We start from the raw sequence: 14536 nt of genomic DNA, 5'->3' as shown, positions 1-14536 counted from the left end.
AATGCGGGTATGAGCTGTAACACAGGCAGGCTGGGGCACGCCCGTCTCAGCCACAAGCTGAGTGCGGATCCCAGTGCACAAGCCAGGCATGGCATGGTGGGCTGAGTGGATGAGGCGCCTACTGTGGTAGGCCTGGGGCCAAGGGAGGCCCAGGTGGGGACACTGCTGGCCACAGAGGCCACTACAGGCAAAGTGACTGAGAAAAATCCTATGTCAGTAGTCCTAAGTTGTCTAAACCACAGCTTGTTTTCCCCAGTTCAACATTTTCCTGAGGGTGTCTTCATCTGGGGTGTTAGTTCAAATATGGGATAATTATTAAGTCCACCAATGTCACAGCTGGGCTTCACAGTGTCTTTTTTTTCTTTTTTTTTTTTTTTTTGAGACAGGGTCTCACTCTTTGGCCCAGGCTGGCATATGCCAGTGGCACAATCTCTGCTCTCTGCAACCTCTGCTTCCCTGGCTCAAGCAATTCTCCAGGCTCAGCCTACCGAGTAGCTGGGACTGCAGGTGTGAGCCACCATGCCAGCTAATTTTTGTATTTTTTTTAGAGACAGGGTTTCACCATGTTGCCCAAGCTGGTCTCAAACTCCTGAGCTCAAAGGAATCTGCCTGACTCAGCCTCCCAAAATGCTGGGATTATAGGTGTGAGGCACCACACCCGGCCCACGTGTGTCTTTCATCAGCAAGATGCCTCCAGGCAAAAGCAGATTTGAGTGCTGGGATCAGGAATTGTTTCTTGCTTCTCCTAAAGTTTGATCCCCAATTCTTTACTCTCCTTAGCTCTTTGGTGCTTTTAGGAATAATTTTGGTTTTTTTTTTCCAACATGTTCGCCAGCTTATTTTCTGTGGGAAATTCAGACCTAATTACCTCGACCACTGTTATTGGGAGTATTCCCCACTCAAGGTTTCATTATTCTCCCTCTAGCCTGCCTGCACAAGGCCGTCTGGTCCAGAGGATGGGAGGAGGGGTTGGAAGGAGACAGGAAGATGAGATTGCATCTCTGTTCTTTGTGACCTTGTTTCAGGGGGAGAAGAAACTGAAGGAAAATCCCTTTTTTTTTTTTTTTTTTTTTTTTCAGAAAAAGGAGACACATTGACCTGGAGTTTCCCCACTTAGACAATTTCATACAGTTCAACTTATCCGCACTTTGTCCAGTAGGTCACATGGTGGGAGATGGCAGTCTCCTGCCATCTGGCAAAGGTCAGAAGGCAGGAGGGGCCTGGTCCAGGATGTCCCAGCCATGGGACACAGATGGCTAGTGGCAGCCACAAGAGGAGAATGACTTGTCCGTGTGCAGAAAACCTGGAGAAAGGCACGCAGCCAAGCTTGTACCCACGCTGTGCCACTCAGAAGGAAGCGAAAACTCAGCAATGCATGTGGCCGAGCAGACCAAAAGCGACTGCGAGGGAAGACGTTCAGCCCAGAAGTGGAAGTGAGCTGCCACTAAGGCTTTCGGGGAATGTAGTCCCTAGCTGTGCCACATGTCCCTGCATTCAGGAGGTGCTCTCGACATGTGTGTGCAACACACCTGGTGGAACTACACATCCCAACCTCAGCTCATAAAATGTATGAGGATGCCAGTGGGCTTCCTTTGGACACCTCTTTAAAAGGCACACCCAGATCTTCCTATTATTAATTGTAAACTCGTGGTGTAAACCTTTCTAACCTGTGTGATGTTACCCTTTAAATGCCTTCCCATCCCTCAACACTATCAAATCCCATGTTAGGATCCCTTAACCTGAGCAAATACAATTTTCTGCTTACTTTCAGTTATTGAAACTTAGTCTGACCATATATAGAGTTTTGTTTTGCTTTTAGAGACAGGTCTCGCTGTGTCACCCAGGCTGGGGTGCAGTGGCATAGTCATGGCTCACTGTAGCCTGGACCTGCTGGCCTCAAGCCTCCTGAAGTTCTGGGATTTTAAGTGTGCCACTGCACCTGGCAATGAAGCCTGTGGCCTGCCCTGATGGCACCCCTGGGTCCAGCTTCATCCCAGCTCTCTGTGTTGATTCACAGCAGGGCAGCCTAGTTTCCCTTGGGCCTCATGCAATCCTTGCCTCTAACCAGTCTCAAGGTGAGTTTGGCAGAGCAGCCACTGACACAGCCTTATGGCTCCTGCCCACTTGTCCTCCTTCCCAGGAGCTCCAGGTACAGGGCGAGCATACATCTGGGTTTTAGAGCACAATCTGAGCTTCCCGTCTGATTAGCTTCCCCTTCATTCTCAGGGTCCCTGTTTGGACAATTAATTATAATGACAACCTATCCAGGAACCACTGAAATCCTGACTTGTGATCTCTGATGTCAAGGAAAACAGATGGAGTGGTCCTATCCTTTCCTTCCCAGGGATAACACCAATGCAGACCCTTAGAGATCTTCCACTCTGCTGCTAGGGGCTACTGCCAGCAGCAGCCCCCTCCCTTCTGAAATCTCCAGACAGTTGTGGGCACCCCTCTCTGTTCGATCCTTTACCACCTTCCACCTCCACACTTCAGGGAACACATTTTAAGGAACAAACATTAAGTTCTCCCAAGAAATCCAGGTGACAGCTGTGAAGTGGGCCTGTGGTTTTGCTGGAGATGGAGATGCCAAGCTCCCACGCTTTCAGATCCCCCAATATCTCATTCTTGGTGCCCAAGTCCCCCACCCCTGTAGGGGTGGGGTAGGGGCTTCACCCCAGGAGCATGAGGCCCGTCTCCTCTGGATCAGAACCTCCTTACATGGTTTTTATATCTATAGGGGCCAAGGGTCAAGTGGCTCTGTGAATCTTACATCTAGTGAGTCCTATGGGACCGTGTGTCCAGTCTCTATGACACCCTTTAGAAAGCAATGTGACATTTTGTTTTCACCTTACGAGCTTTATCAGCAACTCCAAGCCAACAGAAAAGTCCCTGTCAAGATCCTGTGAGAACTCTAACTTTGGAACTGCAAATTGCCAGTTTTTTAATGCAGACAGTAGAATAACAGCCCCATTAATTACTACAATAATACTTCCTGTTCACAGCTCAATAAAATACCATTATAATTCAGGTCCAGATTTCTTAACTCCTTTATCCATTAAAATGTGTTTGTCTTTTAGTGTGTCTGCTACCTTTCCAAATGGCAAAAAAAAAAAGTGTTTGTCAGCTGGTCATGGTGGCATGCACCTGTAGTCCCAGCTGCTTGGGCAACTAAGGACAGAGGATCACTTGAGCCCAGGAGTTTGAGGCTTCAATAAGCTATGATCACACCACTGCATCAGAGACCCCACCTCAAAAAAAAGTGTTTGTTAAAAAAGTGTGTTTTTCCAAAATTACCAGGGTTTTACTAAAAGTTATTAGCAAAAATTAGTAATATCCTTCCACCAACTCCTGCAAATAGTCACTTATGCTCCTCATCTGCAGGAGGCCCTCTGCTCCTCTGCCCTCCCTTCTTTTTAATTGGTGCCTCAAAAGGCATTTCTGGGGAGTGGCAACGCTTTGCTTGATTCTGACAGTGCCAAGATCTTCTTTTCTTTTCTTAAAAATTTCTTATTATTTTCTAAAAATTACTTATTTTTGTCGAGATGAGGTCTCACTATGTTGCTCAGGCTGGTCTCGACTCCTGGCCTCAAGTGATCCTCCCACCTTGGCCTCCCAAAGTGCTGGGATTACAGGCGTGAGCCACCGTGCTGGGTCCCTCCCTTCTTTCTTGGGCTTGGATCAGCTTCTCACTCTGGGGAGCATCAGTGCTCATTATTCCTTCCCCCAAATCCTTCAGGTGTGCTGGTGTACAAGTTTTCCAGGCTTATGCCCTGAGGGAAACCAAGCAGGTGGTTGGGAGGAGGAATCAGATAAGAAAAAGGAGGCCAACTTTAACTGTAAATGAGTTTAAACATTCACAGAGGCACATGCAACAAATACCTATGCACCACTGTGAGGACAAGAGTTTTAAATTTTATTATTTACTATTTTTTTTTGCCTTTCAAATGAGTTTAATAAAGACTAGTTTGGAAAATAGCGATTTTAAATTTTAATCCACCATGTGACTTCTGACTAACCCTCAGTCTGGGAATGCCTCTAAAATGTCTAGTTGATGTATTACTCTTTATATAGAAACACCTATTTCCTTTCCCTCAAAACAACCCTTGATGCTGTTGCAGAAATCATAAGCTGTGATACGCGGAGCATTCCCTCAGCACATTCCTTCAACAGCATGTATACTTTCCCCCAAGATACAAGCCCTGGTTCTGATGGGGTGTGGTGTGAAGATCTACCTTCCGGCCACCCAAGACCACACTTCTGTCTCTAAGTATCCCCTAAAAAATCACCCAAACCGACAAACTGGATTTGTCTGCCTCATTCTTTTGTTTCTCAGCTCCTTCAGCATCTGAGGGTTGCTTTGCATACATGGCCCTTTCACAGAACTGAGCCCTGGGGGAATTCCTATGTCTAGAGCAAGGAAAGATAACTTGGGAGAAGTAGCTGTCAATAAAGGATAAGAAAATCTAGTAAGTGTAACCTGGAAGCCAAGTGAAAAAAAAAGGGTCACTGTGAGGAAGTGATCAACTAATGTATCAAATAATGTTGAAAAGACAAGTAAAAGTGAGGTAGGAGACCAGCAGTACTTATTTTCCACTCCCAACAGGATAAAGAGAAGAAATGGCGGGAACCAGCAGACAGTGCTAAAAGCAACCTCTAGCTTCCTTCATTGCTCATTAGCATAAGACCCTCCCACCAGCACCATGACATTTACAAATACCATGGCAATGGCCAAGAAGTTACCACCCCTTTCCATGACAATAATCCAAAAATTACCACCCCTTTTCCAGATATTTCTGCATAACCCTCCCCTTGATTTGCATGTAATTAAAAATGGGTATAAATATAGCTAGCCAACTGTCCACAAGTGCTCACTTGGGTTGCACTGCCTAGGAGTTGGATGTGCTTCACAGGAGCAATTCCAGTTCAGTAAAACTTGCTAACACCACTGGCTTGCCTTTGAATTCTTTCCTGGGAGAAGCCAAGCACCTGTATGGGCCCATCTGCCTGCATCAATAGGACTGAAAAAGACCACTGGATTTAGCCACATGGAATCTATCAGGGATCTTTGATGAGAGCAGACACAAATACCTGATTGGAGTGGGTACAAGAGTGAATGGAAGAAAAGGAACTAGAGACGAGTATTCCACACCTCTACTGAGGAATCTTACTATTAAGTGATGCAAGAAATGGAGTGGTAGGTAGGTAGAGGCGGATATAGAACACATACACACACATAAACACATAAATATATATATATACACACACACACACACACACACATATATATATATTTGAGATGAGAAAAATACATGTTATTATGCTAATGGGAAAGATCCAGTAGACCAAAAACAAAAAATGCAAGAAAGAGAACAACTGTAGGAATTATGCCCTAGTTTAAGGATGGGATCTAATACACTAGAGGAGGACTTGATCTTAGATAAGAGAACAAAGTGTCAACCATAGCAACAGAAAGAATGCAAGAATAAGATGCACAGAGAAGAGGAATTATCTTCTGATTCCTTTTTTAAAAAAATTATTTTTTTGGACCAGGTTATGAGACTGGCTAATTTTTTTTTTTTTTGAGACGGAGTCTGGCTCTGTCACCCAGGCTGGAGTGCAGTGGCGTGATGTCGGCTCACTGCAAGCTCCGCCTCCCAGGTTCACGCCATTTTCCTGCCTCAGCCTCCTGAATAGCTGGGACTACAGGTGCCTGTCACTGCGCCTGGCTAATTTTTTTGTATTTTTAGTAGAGACAAGGTTTCACTGTGTTAGCCAGGATGGTCTCGATATCCTGACCTCGTGATCCGCCCGCCTCGGCCTCCCAAAGTGCTGGGATTACAGGCATGAGCCACCGCACCCGGCCAAGACTGGCTAATTTTTTTTGCATTTTTGGTAGAAACAAGAGTTTTGCCATGTTGCCCAGACTGGTCTCGAACTCCTGGGCTCAAGAAATTCGCCCACCCGGCCTCCCAAAGTGTTGAGATTAAAAGTGTGAGCCACTGCACCTGGCCTCTTCTGATTCCTTTTCTTGTTCTCAGTTAACTAGGAAATAAGGTCACCAGCTGAGTGAGGAGTGGGCGAAGTGCTGCAGAGGTTAAAGAGAGAAGTCATAAAATAGCAACTTAAAAGAGTGGGACAATGACTGGATAGGAAAACAAATGCTGGAGGTTAGCATACAAGAAATTAAAGTGGGACTAATCAGCTGGGCACAGTGGCTCATGCCTGTAATCCCAGCACTTTGGGAGGCCGACACAGGCAGATCATGAGGTCAGGAGTTCGAGACTAGCCTGACCAACATGGTGAAACCCCATCTCTACTAAAAATACAAAAAATAGCTGGGCATGGTGGTGTGCACCTGTAGTCCCAGCTACTCAGAGGCTGAGGCAGGAGAATTGCTTCAACCTGGTAGGCGGAGGTTGCAGTGAGTTGAGATCATGCCACTGCACTCCAGCCTGGGTGACAGAGCGAGACTCCATCTCAAAAAAAAAAAAAAAAAGTGGGACTAATCGTCATAGTTCTGTTTTTCTTCAGCCACATTTAGCTGGATGGATATAGGAGTGGAATAGACAGCTCTAGGCTCTTCTTTATTATTTTGCCAGATGCTCTGGTTCCTTCATTTAAAAACTGTATGTTAAATTATAAGAATATGCCATGATTGACTGGGCACGGTGGCTCACACCTGTAATCCCAGCACTTTGGGAGGCCAAGGAAATGGATCACTTGAGGCCAGGAGTTCGAGACCAGCCTGGCCAACATGGCGAAAACTCATCTCTACTAAAAATACAAAAATTAGTTGGGTGTGGTGCTGCACACCTGTGGTCCCAGCTACTCGGGATGCTGAAACATGAGAATCACTTGAGCCTGGGAGGTGGAGGCTGCAGTGAGCCGAGATCATACTGCTGCACTCCAGCCTGGGTGACAAGGCGAGACCCCGTCTCAAAAAGAATATGCCACGACTTATTGTTAACCTATTCACTTCCCAGTATTTCTGTTGTGTTCATATTTTTACTCTTTAAAACACTGCCTCAATAAACATCTTTGTGTGTGTCTCTTTTGCTCACATGGGAGAACTTCTAGTCTAGGGTATGTATCTCCAAGTGGTATTGCTGAGACATGAGATATGCTTAGCTTTGATTTTACTGGATATTGCCCAATTACTCCCCAAAATAATTATACCAAGTTACCCTCTTGCCAGCAGTGTATAAAAGTTCGAATACCCCTCTGCCAGATTTCTCAATTTTTGCCAGCCTAATTGGTAGGAAACAGTACTACATTGTTTTATTTTGCAATATTCTGACTTCAAGATTGAGCATCTTTTCATTTACCTACCAGTCTTCTTTGTCTACCACTCAATTGCTTACTTAAAACACTATATCACTATATTAAGTATCTACCATATGCCTGGCATTAATTAGCAGGGTAATAAAAAGAGCTATCGAAACAGACATGGATTCTTGCCTTCCTGGAACTCACCATCTAGTGTAGGAAAAAGAAAACCAAATAATCACAAATACAAACTGTGGTGACATGGAGGACATTAACAGTAATCCATGAAAATTTTTAAAAGGGAGACCAATGTAATTGAAATAAAAGAGTCAGCAAAACCTTTCCTGAAGCACCATTTGCATTTTAACAGATGAGTAGGAATTAACCACCTTAGTATTTTTAAAAAGTGCTCAATCTTAAAGTCAGAATACTGCAAAATGAAAAGCCTACTGCAGCTATAAAAAAACCCAAGCATCACCACCATCAATATGCCTAAAAGTGCAGAAGTCTTTTCTTATCTTCCATGGAGGTGCGCTAGATGCTCTGGCAGATACAAGTATATCATACATATTTTAGGTTTCTTTAATGCAAGCAACAGAAACATAAAAAATTAGCTTGAGCAAAAAGGAGAAATTGTTGGACTGATGGGGAGCTTCCTGAATCCCAAGGAGAGCTTCAGAAATTGAGCCAGGTCTAAGGACATCAGGAAATAGAAACAAGAACACCATCATGGCAACCTTGTCCTCTCCTACTTCCCATCTCTGGTAAGAAATCAGGTTCCAGGAAGCTCTAGGCCTTTATCTTTTGGCCTAGCAACACAAAAGACCAAAGTAGGGCTCCTTCCAGCTCTACTTGGAAAAAATTCTGGCAAAGGACTCTGATTAGCTGAATGAGGTCTCATGCCTGCCCCTAAAACTATCAGTGAGCCCCAGGGACACCCTGACTTAGGTTCCTACAGTCAATACAATCAGATTGTTACAAGAGGAAAAGGGGGAAAATGCTGGGCAAAGACAAGAGCTACCACCACACTGCTAACCAGAAGCTATAAGGATTGAATGAAATGACAGATGTGAAACACTTAGCACAATGTCTTTAAAGTAGTAAGCATTCAATAAATGGTAGCTATTATTAACTCACCTGGCTGTGATGAGTTTAGCAGTTAATTCCTCCTTCTTGGTGCACCACTCTTTAATCTTAGCCAAGTTCTGAAAATTGAAAAAGACAAACTGACTCCCATTCAACTCAGAAGGCTATTTATTGAAAGAATACAACGATGTTACAAGGATGCATTTCATGTAGCCCTAAAAGGCTGGGTATCCATAAGTGCATGGTGTATGGCTGTTGGGACTAAGAAAACCTTCTAGTCAATGAGCCACACATATGTCCTGGGCTCCCTCCCTGTCAATGAAGATGTGCTGAGGTTCAGAGAGTGGTGGTTGGATATAGGCCAAGCTCCAAACACAAACCAGTAATCTCTTTTGGGTCTTCTGGAACTAAGGTTTTATAAACTTCCATAACAGTGCGGGCAGCACTCGGTTACAATTCATGCCATTTCTGAAAGTAGTCCACTATGGGGATCCCCAAACAACCAGTAGCAAAATGAGTTCCTGACAGGCATCCTAGCCAATCAGTAGGGAGGGTCTGAGTAGAATTACCCATTGTCAAACTATGTATCAGACAATACAAGCATAGCCTTGGCATTGTGTGTGAGCTAATCATGGAGCACCACAAACAAGGTGTTTTGGATGGTCAGCATCTCAGAAGGGCAGATCTGCCATGGAATATTCCATTTTGCATCACAGAGGAGAGACTAATTGAGCTACACATACTACATTTCAGCCCTCATGCAAAATTTTTCCCTGCAAAGAATGAAGAATACTTGGGTGCTGCCGCATGCCATCCATGATGAGAGAAAGGCAATGGATCCTGCTATCTGGCATGCAAAGAATCCAGTAGGAAAGGTTCACCATCAATACCACCAATATCATCTTGCCCCACGATTCATATTTAGGGCTGGGAAAATTTATCTATCTTTAGGAGGCAGCTGTTGTGTAAAAGGAATCAATGTCCAGTTGTGCCCAAATTGGTCTGCATGGTCAATGTCAACACACCAACAAAGGTTCTGGAAATTCCTTTAGGATAGCCCATGGGAGTCATTAGGGGATGAAGCAGGCCACTGAAGCTTAGCTGTTGCTTTACTAATGGAAAAGCATTATAGAACTAAAACAAATTGACGTGTGTGTGTGTGTGTGTGTGTGTGTGTGTGTGTCTTGCTCTGTTGCTCAGGCTGGAATGCAGTAGTGTGATCTCAGCTCACTGCAGTCTCTGCTCCCGGGTTCCAGTGATCCTCCCACCTCAGCCTCCTGAGTAGCTGGGACTACAGCTGCATGCCACCATGCCCAGCTAATTTTTGGAGTTTTTTTTTTTTTTTAAAGAGATGGGGTTTCACCATGTTGTCCAGGCTGGTCTTGAACTCCTGGGCTCAAGCAGTCTATCTGCCTCAGCCACCCAAAGTGCCGGGATTACAGGTGTGAGACACCATACCTAGCCAAGTTAATTTTTTTAATGGTGAAACATTTTCTTTGCACATAAAATGAGCCGGTGCATGTTGTTTCTCTGAGTAAAAGACAAAATTTATGGCAATGGACAATTAGACTTATACTTTTCTGCAATAAAATTAACAGGGGAAAATTCTCCTCTTAGTTTTCTATTGTTTTCCCATTTATCTGATACTGTAGGCTTAAGACAGTGCTTTTTCATGGGCATGCTGTAAAAAGTACAATAAGGGGACTTAATAGTTCTGTGAAACTGGCATATGTTAGCTGAAAGTATAATTTTAACTGGGAAAAGGGGAAAAAAGTCACTAGTAGTTCAACTATCTGCAGTTTCTGTTAAATTGTGGTTTGTAAGCCTCCAAGAAGTTGCTTTAAATAGTGACAAATTTGCATACATTTTGCTGCCACTTATACTTTTAAGAATTCTCAAAGTGTCCAATCCATAGATGCCCATTAAATGTTTGTGTATCTGATGTATCTTAAAATTTATTTTAAAGCCCTCTGAGTCTGAAAATAACCTTTTCACTGGCAAGGCCATGGGGCCCCAAATCCAGGAAACCTGCATTTTTAACCCAGCTTTACCCTTATAGGCTGTATCATACTGTGGAAACTACTTCACATCTTTGGCTTTCAGTCTCTTCATCTGTACAATGAAGTGGTTGGGCTAGTTGATCTAATTCTTTGAATGGTGACTTCCTGGAGTTGGAACTGGTTTCCATGGTGAAGTTAATGTAAGAGCTGCAGTTGAGTGCAGATGTTAAGCAATTTTTAAAATGAGTTTTGGTCATTACTGCAGGAATTTATTTTTTAAAAAAGCTGTTGACATTGGGGGTCACAAGTCAAGATGTTGAAACTTGATATCCTGCATACATATATTCAAAAGCAAAGTCCAACATATAGGCATATCATCCCCAACCAGCTACATATATGTAGTTGTTTTTACACTAGTCTGTAATCAGATCTGAGAATGTGTCTTTTATTTATGTAAAAAAAAAATCTGTCTACTGGCAGTTTTCTCCACACACAATGTATAAACACACACAAAATTCATTACATTCCCAAGCTCTCTCTCTCTAAGAATCCTCTGATCCTGAATCAAAACAACATTTTAACTAAAGCATTCTGCAAATTCCTTAATTTCATGGTTCCTAGAGTTTATTTCGAGTATGAATTCTCTGGTGTTTAGTAAGAGCTGAACTTCGGCTGAAGTTTTTCCCACATTCCTTACAAGAATAGGGTTTTTCTCCAGTATGAATTCTCTGATGATCATGCAGGTTGGTTTTTTTTCGGAAGGCTCTCCCACATTCATTACATTCATAGGGCTTCTCTCCAGTATGAGTTCTCTCATGCTGAATGAGAGATGAACTTTGACTAAAGGCTTTCCCACAGTCAATACATTCATAGGGTTTCTCTCCAGTGTGGGTTCTCTCATGTTGAGTAAGCGATGAGCGTCGACTAAAGGCTTCTCCACACTCATTACATTCATAGGGTTTCTCTCCAGTATGAATTCTGTGATGCTCTATGAAACTTGTACTCCTTTTGAAAGCTTTCCCACATACATTACATTGATAAGGTTTCTCTCCAGGATGAGAAATAGCTTGCTGACTAAAAGCCTGCTCACAATCATAGGGGTTCTCTCCAGTATGGATCCTCTGATGGTCAGTAAAGTCTGTAATGTGACTAAAGTCTTCCCCACAGTCATTACAATGGTAGGATTTCACTTCGGTAAGAGTGCTTTCATCTTGAGTGAGAGATGAGCTGTGCTTGAAATCTATGCTGTAGTTACTGCTTTGGTAAGGTTTGCCTCTCTTATGAATCCTCATATGTTTATAAAGGGATGGGCTCTGACCAAAAGCCCTCCCACATATGCTACATTCAAAAGGTTTCTCTCCAGTATGAGTCCTCTCATGTTGGACAAGGGAAGAACATCGACTAAAGGCTTTCCCACATTCCTTACACTGGAAGGGCTTCTCTCCACTATGTGTGACCTCATGTTGAGTGAGGGATGTGCCATGCCTAAAGGACCTCCCGCATAGATTACATCGATAGGGTTTCTCTCCAGTGTGAATTCGCTGGTGTTGAACAAGGGAGGAGCTGCGCTGGAAGGCTTTCCCACAGAGACTACACTGATAGGGTTTCTCTCCGGTATGAGCATTCTCATGCTGACCAAGAGATGAGCTATGCCTGAAGGCCTTTCCACACACATTGCATTCAAAGGGTTTCTCCCCAGTGTGAATTCTCTGATGCTCAGTAAGCTGTGTCTTCCAGAGAAAGGTTTTCCCACAGTCGGTACATTCATGGTGTTTCTTTCCAGGATAAATTCCTTGATCTGTTCCATTAGGGAAAGCTCCCTCTCCTTTATGAGTTTTCTCATGTTTAGTAAGCGATGATCTATGAATAAAGGCTTTTCTACATTTATCACACTTATAGGGTTTCTTTTTTGCAAGAATATTATTCTGATTAAGTAAGTCTGCATTATGTCCCAAATTGCTTCCAAGGGTCTCACATTCACTAGGCCTTATTCTTGCAGGAATGTTCAGTTGTGTAACAAAATTGGTGTTCAATCTAGAGTTTTCACCAAATTTATTTTGCTCAAAACTTTGTGGTGTAATTATTTTCTTCTGGGTGGATGCCTCTGATCCCAGATGTCTCTTCCAGTTTTCCTGTTGCCTGTCTAACTGGCTGCTAACATCCCAGGAGTCTTCTAATGTAGCATGTGAGAGATCATGTGTGCAGTGGGATACTTCTGATACATCCTGCTGCAAATGTGAGGATTTGACTTCAGGCCTGGTCTTCCAGTCTGAAAGAAATCCAAAGTACAAAAGTCCCCTACTCCTTCTTGTTGAAATAAACTGCTAGAGTAGGAATGAAGAAAGAGATATAAGTTACATATGACTCAGTTTTGAAATTAGTCCTGTATCCTGAGAAGACCCAAAATGGAGAAAAGGAAAAGTGAAGAAATGATAGTGAAGACTGCAGATCCAGAGTATGTGGTAAGTCCAGAGAATGAGGAAAGCCCATCTAGGAGGGCTAGTTAGAAAATAAGGAAATAAGTGAGCAGGACTGTGTTAGGCACAGATACAAATGGAACAGGATCATAGTCCATCTTAGGATCCTATATGCTCTCCATGCCTCCTATCCTTTTATAAACCACCACAAAATCTGTCTTCCTAATATATCCATTTCATAATTTCTTTACTGTCAACTCTGAAGTTCCAGGTCTCCAAATGCTGCAGAGAAAATCTGTACCCAGCAATATAACTGAAAAGATTATTTGAAATACTGCATTTTCTCAGTTTGTAAAGTATAACCCTTAGAGATCAAGGAGGTCCTTGATCAGGAGGCAAATCATCTTTGTCTTTACAACTGGTACTGTGGTTTTCATCTATTTGAGCTCTGGTTCTACACTAATTACCTCCCTTGACCAAAAAATTTATTTCAATCTGGCTAATAAATTGATCTTTAAGTCCCTGTTTTTACTTCAGAACACTGATACAAGCAAATTGATTAATCTTTAGGGTTTAAGAATGATAACCTTTAAAAACTAAGGGCAGAGAGCTTTTTGGAGTGATGGAAATGTTCTATGTCAATACGAATTTGGGTTAGGCAAGTGAATGCATGTGTCAAAACCAACTGGATGGTACATATAAGACTTGCACATTTCACTGTATGTAACATTTTCTTTTAAAAACTAAAGAAAATTGAATTCTAGTTAATGACATACATACTAAAAGTGTAGGGGTGAAATGTAATTATGCCTGTAACTTACTTGGAAATGCATCAAAAAGTAAGATGGACTGATAGATGGCTAAAGAAATACATCATAAAGCAAATAAAACAAAATGGTAACAAAGCAAATAAAATAACATGTTAACAACAACAAATGTGATAATCTTGGTGGTAGGTATGTGGTATTGACTGTAAAATTTTTTTCAACTTTCCTATTTGAAAACGTTCATAATAAACTGTTGAAAGAGGAAATCACAATAAGGCCCTAAACCCCCAAATTCCTTACCCTGCAATAAGAATCAGCTCAAATCCTGAGGACAGAGAATGCCTTGTAATTTTTTTAAGGATTGTTCTCAGTGGGATATGCAAAAAATGCTTGTTGAAATAAATAAATGAGACAAGTTTTCTTGCTAACCAGATTACTTACTGATCAATCAAGTAAGTTCTGATTGCTTTCTATATGCTCTGCCACACAGATAAAATATATAGAAATACAATAATAAACAGAGCTTGAATAGAAACAAGACAATCTTTTGGCAACTAAAAAAGGGTAAAACCATCGGATGGCATATTATTAAATCTGAGTTTTTATAGTGTAGATGATATAGATGATATTTGTCAGGAAAGGAAGAAATAAATAAATATATTAGTATATATCAGATCTCATGGATTAGATAGATCTTGAACTCGAAGAACAAATGGCTTTGGATAGGCAGAATATATTGCCTAATGAGGGAAAAGATATGCTGCTTACAGAAAATATTAAGAGAAGTTCAACCTAAGGGGATCTGTTTTAGCAGGAATAGAAGGATAATACTGGAGGTATGATAGGGAACTTTTAAATCAGGGAGTTTCTATTTTCTATAGTAAAGTACAGAGAATAATAGCAATGGTTTGTCAGAAATTTTAAGAAGATAAAGCATTAGGCCGGACGAATAATTAAACAAAATGTGATATATCCATACAATGGAATATTACTCAATGGT

At 42.2% G+C, this 14536-nt stretch overlaps 2 protein-coding genes across 13 annotated transcripts in view; both read right to left on the bottom strand.

The window, feature by feature from the left end:
• Positions 1 to 14536, bottom strand: part of CDH3 (cadherin 3) — a 163934-nt gene that overhangs the window by 147381 nt on the left and 2017 nt on the right. For 2 of the 3 annotated variants that reach the window (XM_058441136.1, XM_032157731.2), the window contains exon 2: positions 8404 to 8471. The exons of the other annotated variant lie outside the window; for it this stretch is intronic. The gene's annotated coding sequence lies outside the window, so the exon portion shown is untranslated. The remainder of the gene's footprint in view (positions 1 to 8403; positions 8472 to 14536) is intronic. 3 annotated transcript variants of the gene reach the window in all.
• ZFP90 (ZFP90 zinc finger protein) overlaps positions 8503 to 14536 on the bottom strand; it is a 35210-nt gene continuing 29176 nt past the window's right edge. For 7 of the 10 annotated variants that reach the window (XM_058441141.1, XM_032157736.2, XM_032157735.2 and 4 more), the window contains one exon: positions 8503 to 12621. In XM_058441141.1, coding sequence (XP_058297124.1) covers positions 10970 to 12621 — 1652 coding nt within the window. In that variant the 3' untranslated portion in view covers positions 8503 to 10969. Of the gene's footprint in view, positions 12677 to 14536 lie in introns of all 10 variants that reach the window. The other 3 variants (XM_032157746.2, XM_032157744.2, XM_032157743.2) reach the window with 3 other exon arrangements.

The sequence above is a fragment of the Hylobates moloch genome, unplaced genomic scaffold (genome assembly GCF_009828535.3).
Source record: "Hylobates moloch isolate HMO894 unplaced genomic scaffold, HMol_V3 SCAFFOLD_6, whole genome shotgun sequence".
Taxonomy (NCBI): domain Eukaryota; kingdom Metazoa; phylum Chordata; class Mammalia; order Primates; family Hylobatidae; genus Hylobates; species Hylobates moloch.
The sequence above is the reverse complement of the archived record's forward strand: the minus strand, read 5'-3'. Positions and strand labels throughout refer to the sequence as shown.